The sequence below is a fragment of the Eschscholzia californica genome, unplaced genomic scaffold, assembly GCF_041429995.1.
Source record: "Eschscholzia californica isolate CP2 unplaced genomic scaffold, dmEscCali1.0.p SCAF_1, whole genome shotgun sequence".
NCBI lineage: Eukaryota > Viridiplantae > Streptophyta > Magnoliopsida > Ranunculales > Papaveraceae > Eschscholzia > Eschscholzia californica.
The window spans coordinates 32837110-32846678 of NW_028238198.1; the positions used below are offsets into that span (position 1 = coordinate 32837110).

Genomic DNA, 9569 nt, shown 5'->3' on the forward strand with positions numbered 1-9569 from the left:
CAAACATTTTTTTGTTGTTTATTATTATTTATGTGAATGACTTTTTGTGACACCCCACAAATTGTCTTTATGCCTATCAATTGACCAAATCTGAACCGTCAATTGATGAACGGCCCAATCTACTCTCTAAAAATGTCCCTCATTATATAAATTATGCAAACACTCCCTTTTATCGAAAAAAATATATAACAGGTTAATTGATGATTATATTAGATCTCAACAAAGAACCCAAACTTCTCATGAAACTACTAACAACTCATGAAAAATATTGCAACTAAACCCATCCCTCTACTTCCCTACTATATCTAAAGATAAATAATTGGCGAAATTAAAACGAATTTAAGAAGTTTCATATATCCATTAAACTACATGTAAAAAAAAAAAAGTGCAGTCAGTTGTACGTGATCGCAGTATCGCACCGCCAAAGAATTATAGATATCTAATAGTGTAACTCAATCTCAGAGCAACTAAAGTAGATGGCCATCCATGGTCTTGCGAGAAGATTTTAAGGCGGTTTTGGACACCATTATAATTTCTATGACTTCAACTTTCACCTTTACCAGTAGAAATTTTGTCCTCCTAACTTCGACCTACAATAGACATTCAAAACCACATTTAAATTTTTACCATTTCGCGAAAACATAGCTAAAGTAGTATTTGAGAAATATTGTTTCAATGGTTTCAAAAAATAGATATTATAAATGTTGACAAAATGAACTTATAGGTAAATATATAACAAAAAAAGAAAGTAATTAGTATTTGAACTTGCCTTGAGATTAGATTAGCCTTCTGGAGACGATTGTCAAGTGTCCACCAACACTCACATATTTAGCCTGAAAAAGGGACACATTAAATTAAGTACATAGTAACAGTTGGATACTTCATTAATGTACTTATAAAAAAGTAGACATGTACCTTAATTGCGCTTTCCATGGAACTATGGAATCTATATTTCACAAAACCGACGCAAAATCTATCTCTCTGTTATAACATAAAAGGAAAATCGTCATAACAGTTTGTTTTCATTAAACTAAATATTACTAGCGACACAGGAAAAGTATATGATTTTGACAACAATTCAACAAACAAATTGTTCACATAATGAAGCAAAAAAAAACTAAGAAATATGGACATTAAAAAGCGATTGTTATAGGTAAAAAAAGAAGATGATGTCGACATACCCTTTTGCCACCAATTTCGATACCACCAGGCATGATAGGCCCAAAAACCTGAAGCCCTGTGGCAATTTGTGCAACAGTAACGTTAAACGGCAGCCTCTCAATTTGTATGGAATAGCCTTGCTCTGTCATGAAAAGACAGATGAAGTAAATAAAACATGAAGAAATTTAAAAAGATGTGATCAAGATTAAAGTGGAGGGTTGAAAAATAGAAGAATATACCTATATTGTTATTACTAGTACTTGGAGGAGCATTTAGCTGGACCGGTGCAACCTTAGCTGTTGCAGGATTTTCTACAGAGTTTGGCACCTGCAAGTGCAACAACATTCATTTCATCTAATTTCTAAGGTTTATCTGCATTGCATAAGAATATTTCCACAGACCTAACTTATATAGCCGCAACTAGTCTAATTCTTATATGTTGGTTAGGTCTTTTGAGTAGGTTGCACCTAAGCTGGCCAAAACAGAAGTTTAATGTGGTCTAGGTCAAGCCCACTTAACAAAGAATATATGAATGAGAGAGTGACCACAGGACCCATCCGACCCATTCAACCGAGTATGAAGCAACCCATGGGTACTTGAAGCCTGAAATGGGCTCACTCGATTTTTTGACCCGGGTTTATCAACTTTTCTTCCTCGCCCAACCCGATGGAAGTCCAAAGTACTCATGAGGGTCGGTTTGGCCCCATTTGGATCCTTACTTATCGACTACTTAGTACTTCACTGTTTTTTTGTTGAAATAAGTTGGACTCTACTTCATAAGATATAGAATATACCTTTATAGATCTTAAAATTGATGCATAAGACGCCTTTGAAGCGTCTACCTTGCATTTCACAAGTGTGGGCCATTCATTCGATTGATCTTTCACAAGTGCGGGCCATTCTTTCGATTGATAATTGATAATTTCATGTCGATCTTCTGCTTGATCTCCCACAATTTCGGATGGATCAGACACTTGGTCGCCCACAATTTCGGATGGATCAGAAACTTCGTCTCCCACAATTACATAATCATTCTCTATTCCCGATTGATCATCTACTAGAAAACTCTCATTATCTAAAGAATCTTCACTTTCCGCTTCAAAAGTTTCTTGTGAATACTCGCTCGCTTGATCTTCCACAATAACATGGTCTTCCATATCTTCTGCTTCATCAGTTATAACCTCAATGGGTAAGAGTCTGGGTTCCTCAAATCCATTAACATACCTCAACATTTCATGTTCAATAAAGAAATTTGTTCCTAGTGAACCTTCTCCGTGGCGTAGGAATACTGACCGGACAAATTTTCTTTTGAAATTATTTTTTCCCGTTAACGAACCAGTTATTAGTAGAGATACCCTGCACAACTCCACCAAATATGTATCAACACTTGATATATCTGCTTTATAGCCGATTTGGACCATAGAGACAAAGTGTTCTTTAATGGCCTGCATATAGACGAATTATTATCTGAGTCAGACTATTCAGATTCAGATAAAGAAAACTTCAACTATAACATAAAAAGACTTACTTGAATATTTGTGAATGTAGTCATGATACCATTTAGTGCCGGACAAGTTAGTTCACTTGAATCTCTATAAAATCTATGAAGTAAATCCGGGGTATCATGAAACACATCATAATAATGCTTTATAAATTCTTCAGCAATCTTATGAGGGCAAGGAATAAACTTAGAACAAGATATTGGTGTTGTCATACCTGCAAAAAGAAAAACACAGATACTAACATATTCTCATCAAAAAGATACTAACATATTACATGAGAGAATTTACATAAACCCTTGATCTTAACGATTGAAGAAAAAAAACGCTAAGGTTGTGGTGGACAGTAATTTGGAGAAAAGAAAAAAAATAGAGAATTTTTTAACGAGAGAAACATTTATTATGAGAAAAATTATTTTTCTAATTTTCAAATTCTGATTAGTATCAGAAAAAAGAAAAGAACACATCCTAGTATATATGCAACAACAAGAATGGTTTGCACGGAAACATCACCTTGCACAATATTTTTGTTTGACAAGCATAAAAGAAAACACACATTAGCATTTGACCAAGGGAGGTTAACAAGCACTTGTGAACTTATATATAAATGTAACATATCAAAACCTATCAAGAACAAAAGATAGTTTTACATCCATTAACAGAGAAATTCTAAAACAAAAATATACGGGAGTCAATTGATCTTTTTTTTCTTTCTCCCATTTTGTCGACCAAACATGTTTTTATTTTAAAGAAAAAAATCTCTTTTCTCTAGGAAAGTTGCCTATCAAACAAACCCTAATTAGTTCTAAACCCTAAAAAAATAAAATAACTAAAGATAAATTATTTGAAGTGATTTGTCTAGTTCAGACGTAAGCTTATCTCTTACATGTACTATGAGTTTAATCTTATTGAAACAATTGCAAACTAGATTGCGATGTGTTTGCACTGAATTAGACAAATATCCGTAAACAAAAACCGGTAACTATGCTTGTGTAGTTGTGTTTGGTGAAGTGTGTTAAACAAGTAAATAACAAAACATAAAAAATAAAGTAACATTCATAACGCATCGAAAAAATCATGGAAAGCCAAGCAAAAAATAACTTACTCGCAGTATGATCCTTGAAAACAAAGCTGAAGAGAAAGTTAGATTGGATTATAGTCGTATTTATAGTAGTATAGTAATTTAATATCCCTAGTTATCTAAAATTCTAGTATTTGGTATTTTAAATCAAGTAAACTCTGATAAATACCGGCCCCAAAATAGTCTAGGTCAGGGTCGTAGTAATTTCTAGGGAATAGGGGCAATTTGCGTATTTCACCTTCGACACCAGCAAGGTGGAGCCGGCGGCAACTAATTCTAGGGTTTATCTTTAAACTTTAAATCTTCATTTTCTCTCTCAAGGATTCGGTTGGTTGAACTTTCAATTTTTGAATACTCCGACATCAGGGATACTCAGATTTCGGGTGAGTACTTGATACTTCATTTGATTCTAACCACTTCGGTTGTGTAATTTGCAAAAGATTCTAAAATCTTATTGTTCTGACTCATATAGATTATTGATACTTATTCCTCAGGGTTTAGATATAATTTTTCTTTCCCTTTTGGCAAATCCATTAAGAAATTGATGAGTCTCTTTGAGAATTGTAGAGATGGTTTAGGTTGTAGGATTGTCACCCAACTGTTTGATGAAATTCCTTATAAGTTATGAATCTTAGGTAAGTTCAAGTTTTGTTAATTAGTCGATGTTAGTTGTCGATTGATGGTTATGATTTATGATTCTTACTTAAGAATGTAAACCATGGGTTCAATAGTTTAATAGTTCAAGCAGAAACAGTCCTTCAATTCTTCACATTTCCATTTCTTTTGGGTTGGATTTCTTTAACTCCACGGATTCAATAGTTCTGTTCATATTTTTTCTCTTTTTATCGTATGCCGCCATAAATGAATTATACTTACTTCGGTATCAACTATCAAATCGGATTACTGTTGCTGATGATTTGCTTATTTGGGGGTTTATTTGAACTTACTTATTCATTAGAAATAACAGAAAGATTGAAGGTTAAACCTGTTCTCAATCTTTAAATTTCAAATTTCTTTTGTTTAATAGATTTTGCTTGGTTACTGATTTCGCACGTGTTTGCTTACATGTTCTGCAAAATTCATGTATATGTTAGGTTGTTAGTGATTTGCTTGAAACTAAGTCAATAATAGGTTTTTTAATTGGTTCAATAATTTTTATAGCTAATACTGTCCTAGAGTTCTCATATAATCGCAAATGTTGTATCTTTCGCCTTGTTATTATTTGATCGTGAAATGCCTGAAATAGTTTAGTTCTTCAAATAGTAGCTTTTATTGGTAACATGGGTTTGAAGTTATAGGATTCAGAATTGTGCGTCAGGTACATTTGGTTCATTATCCATTAATGAGATGTCAGTAAGTTTTTGGCAATTCATAAGGGGGGTAAGTTTTAGTTCGCATACTCTTGTCCGAGATTTGTAGCCGATTGAGAAATGCTTCTGTTGCTTGTCTGTGGGTACTATGACTGTATGACATAAACGAAAGCCCCGACAAATTTTTAGTTTGATTAGTTGTTTAGATTGTGGTTTTGCATTCATGTTTCTTCATAGTCCAAGTAGTACAGTTAGTTGTTGAAAGGATCCCCGTATATTCTTCTTTTCAATTGGAGTTGTAAAAATTCACAGATGTTGTTATATCTTATATCTTCTACTTATTCAAAGTTAAGCCAGCTAACTTACCTTGTAGCTTATTCATTTGGTAATTGCAGGAGATTAGTTAAATCGTAATAGTCATGGCAGATGAAGAACCAAAACACCTTCCACGATAAGTTGTTCAAGTTACACAAATGCCCTAACTTTTTTGAAGTTCATATAGGCAACAGCAGGTAACTTGGGAGGGGAGTCGAGTATAATTTTGAACAATTTGCAGATCTAGATACATAAATTAAAGAAGAAAAACAGTTTAATCCGACCAGTTTGGATGGCGAATGAAATGTTAATAGTAGAATTAGGTCGATCTAATAAGAACAACAAGAGCGTAGTGGAGGAAATAGTAAAGATAGAAAAGAAACTTTTCCCAAAGCACGAATCACTCGCTACAGTATTTGAAGATGAGCTGAAAAAGAAGAACTGTGGTTTACTCTACTCTCACGTCAATGGTGAAGTTACTGGTTACGTCATGTACCAATGGCCTTCTTGCATGTTTGCTTCCATCACAAAACTTGCAGGTATCTAACCGTATCTAACTCTCATCACCATTTTATCTGTTCTGCATTCAATTCTAAAGAACCCTAATTATGGGCATTCAATTTGTAATTTGGAACACGTTAGACCGATTGTGTTGGTCATCTACAGTTTCTTGGTCTGAGTGGTTTGATTTTCAGTTGGAGTTTGTAAATCACCTGTACGTCTATTTTTGCAACATCTGGATAAAATAATAGTATCGAAGGGAAGACTGCTCACTCTGTGAGCGTGGGAGGATGTGATACTTGTCCCTTGGGAGAGAATGTCTAGAACGTGGGCTATTAGTTCGATTTCAAACTTAGTAAGTATTGTAGTGCCATCACCAAAACCAAAATATTCTAACCGCTTTTGGGTTTGAATCCTCACAGAATAGATAATATAGTATAAGCTTCTTTTTGTGTCTAATATGGTATTATTTGTTTGGTGTATTTGCTTAAAAACAAACAAAAGTGAAGGAGGAATTCAGGAGACAAGGTCACGGAGAAGCATTGATTAGAGCAGCAATTGTGAAATGCAGAACTAGGCACATTCAGCGTGTGCAGCTTCATGTAGATCCTTCGAGGACTGCCGCTCGTAATCTGTATGAGAAAATCGGTTTCAAAACGGATAGATTGATAGAAAGCTATTATTCTTTGAGCCGAGATGCTTATGTAATGTTCATTGAGTTCAGTGAAAACTGAAAACAATAATCAAGAGAACTGTGAAACATCATCAAATATGTCATAAAATTGTCTTTCTTCTATTGAATTCATGGAGTCCACTCAAAGGCTTCTCAATTATTTTATGCAATTTGTGAACATGTATCGAGTGATATATCAGTTGTTCTTTCTCCACATTTGGACTTGGCCGGAAGAGGAAACACGTCTGTCAAGGTTCTACTTTCTCTCTTTTTTTTTTTTGATGAAGGTTCTACTTTCTCTCTTACTCTACCTTTCTCCACATTTCAGAAAACATGTCACCAGTTAAAGTTTTAAAATGATATCAAAGAATTTTCTTCGTTCCTACCAAATGTCAGCTATGCGGGGCTATTCTCTACTTGGCTAATAAATTTACCAGCGTAGCTACATTTGAGTTAAATATGACAAATTGCCTGTAACACTTACATGTGGTACCTCTAGACCAATGAGTGCTTCTTTATCGTCTGTAAGATAAAATTGACTTTCAGATCGTTGAGAGACCAATCGACCTTTTGAGTACTAAGATGAAATGCATTCTCGGGTTGGAGTAGTAAGATGAAATGCATTCTCGGTGTTAATATACTATAGGCCTTTCTTGGTATATAATTATTCAAGCGCTTCACTTGTGTTTCTTTTAGTTTGTAATGCAAATCAAAATTTTATTTTTAGAGATCATTTGTCTCTACATATTTCTTAAGATATTATGCGGCTTATTTCATCAAAAAGAAAGATATTATGCTGCTTTAGGGAGCTCTCCACGACTTCCTGAATAATCACATATGAGTATATTAGAGTAGTATATATTGTTTCAGTCTAGTGGACAAATTGTGCATGACTCACCTTTAGGCAATTTAAATCATGCTAATTTCTGTTTTGACCAATTTGTCTAGGGTCCGTGAGTATATAGCCCAAAATAATGTTCAAAAAGGGTTTAGGGTCCAATCTTCTCAAAACATGGATTTTTAGTCCTTTTACTCTTTGGTCAAAAAAACCCTTACCATCTCTATTTTATTTCCAGTTATGTCCCAACTCTATTTACACGGGATTTCTAAATGTGGGGTCGAGCGAATCTTGGTAACGGTTAAATGAAACGTGATTTTTGGGTATTTCCGTTTATAACAAAATCTCTTAATCGACTTTCTCTCTCATCAGTTGTACTGTTTAGGTAAAAATCACAACTTTCCCCAAATTGACGCTCCAAAATCCTAACGAGAAAATTGAATCGCCATCTTCCAGAAGGTAAGAAACGGGCTTTATTCTTCAACTTTCTTAATCTTTCAAGATTCTGATTCAGTTGAAGAGGTATCATCGCCATTAAAACGAAAAGGTTTCTTGATTAGTTTGGGTTTCGAACAATCATCACTTTCAGGTGAAAATCTTTATAAAATCGAGTTTGGATGGTTATTTTTCATCATAAAGAAGTTTGTTTCAACGTTATGGTGAGATTTTGGGTTGATTTTTATGGTTTTTTATGTTGTGACATAGTTTCTGATGTTCAAAGCTTCGTCATAAATCAATTTTTAGAGATCTGTTTGATAAATTATGTTAATTTCTGTCTGGTATAACTTAAACTACTGTAAAGTATGTATAATTTATTCACAAGTATCCGTGATTTACCACAGGATTTGGTAATGTTTTATATATAACCGATGATAACAGCAAAAATTTAAAAGTTTTTTATTGATCAAACCTTGTAATTTCTGATAGAAGTCATTTATATGAATGAATTTATATTGTATAATTTACAATAAATTATGCAAACTTTATGAAAAATAATGAGACATTTATCACAAATAATGAAATCATGTTTCATTTCCATGTCTTTCAATATGAACATAGAATCGCATTTCAATGGTGTCCATCCATGCACTATCCATTTGCAATCTTCAACAGGACACACAGCAGTTACACGCTTAGAATCATTCTTTATGAATTTGAAATCATGACCGGTGTTGATGCTATATTGCCTAAGAGCATATCGAAAAGCTTTTGCACCCCCAGGAAATAACTGTCATGGTTCTGTAAATATCTTATCCCAACCATCTGATTTCAGTTTGATTTCCTTATCTTGATTTGATGATTCTGCCTGGAACTCCATCTGTGATAACAAAGTGAGATAGATTAATTCAAATAAATTATACATACAAGTATATTATTTGCAGTAAATTATATGAACATTTGAATAAATTATATGTACTTTACAGTTTTGATATTAAATCATATATAATGTTTCATAAATTACATATGATTTACACAAAATAATATAATGTTAATGTTATTCGTGAAAAATTTGCAGAACCAGAACATATATCATGTTCTCAATTTGATATACATCGCAGGAAAAAGTTTATATAATTTACGTTACATTATGGTAATTTATTCTAAAGTATATATAATGTTAATTCTGTTACGAGTAACCGTGTGACAGAATCACGTTTCATCAATCTGTACGGAAAAAAAATCAGATCTGGAGAAAATTTGAATATCATACTTTGCATAAACTCCAAATCTATTGATAACTGATATGACGATTGATTGAAAACAATAAGTAAACTCGATTTGTAAGATTTAGAAATGAAGTATTAATCTCATGAAGATCGTGATCATTAATACAAACTTTAGAGAGAGAAAGACAATAATAACTTTCTTGATCTGAAACAAATCATCAAATAAGAAAATTGTTTACCTGATTAACAATTAAGATGATGATTTTGAATAGCTCTAATGATAATGAAACAAGTTAATGGAAGATTTTCAATCGAAACATAATCAGAAAACATAAAATCTGGTTTGAGTTTTACCTAAACTTAGAAACTCAGTTTTCTGTTTTAATGGAGGATAGTTTCAGAAGATGAAGATGTAGAGAAAGAGAAAGATAGGACGAGAAGGTTTCGGTTACAAAGTTTTTTGTTTTAATGGAGGATAGTTTCAGAAGATGAAGATGTAGAGAGAGAGAGAAAGATAGGAATAG

General features: G+C 33.2%; 2 protein-coding genes across 2 annotated transcripts; one reads left to right on the top strand and one right to left on the bottom strand.

Annotated features, from left to right (window-relative positions):
• Window positions 1-310: 310 nt before the first annotated feature.
• Window positions 311-3917, bottom strand: LOC147566195 (nuclear transport factor 2-like). Its single transcript, XM_086652683.1, has 8 exons — window positions 3766-3917; window positions 2690-2877; window positions 1956-2606; window positions 1401-1488; window positions 1182-1303; window positions 916-981; window positions 770-833; window positions 311-590 (listed from the first exon to the last, which is right to left on the bottom strand). The coding sequence occupies exons 2-7, from the start codon at window positions 2873-2875 to the stop codon at window positions 777-779; spliced, it is 1170 nt and encodes a 389-aa protein (XP_086508809.1). The 5' UTR covers window positions 2876-2877; window positions 3766-3917; the 3' UTR covers window positions 311-590; window positions 770-776.
• Window positions 3918-3932: 15 nt separating this feature from the next.
• Window positions 3933-6754, top strand: LOC147566196 (Acyl-CoA N-acyltransferases (NAT) superfamily protein). The gene is made up of 3 exons (XM_086652685.1): window positions 3933-4124; window positions 5447-5905; window positions 6372-6754. The coding sequence occupies exons 2-3, from the start codon at window positions 5659-5661 to the stop codon at window positions 6599-6601; spliced, it is 477 nt and encodes a 158-aa protein (XP_086508811.1). The 5' UTR covers window positions 3933-4124; window positions 5447-5658; the 3' UTR covers window positions 6602-6754.
• Window positions 6755-9569: the final 2815 nt, after the last annotated feature.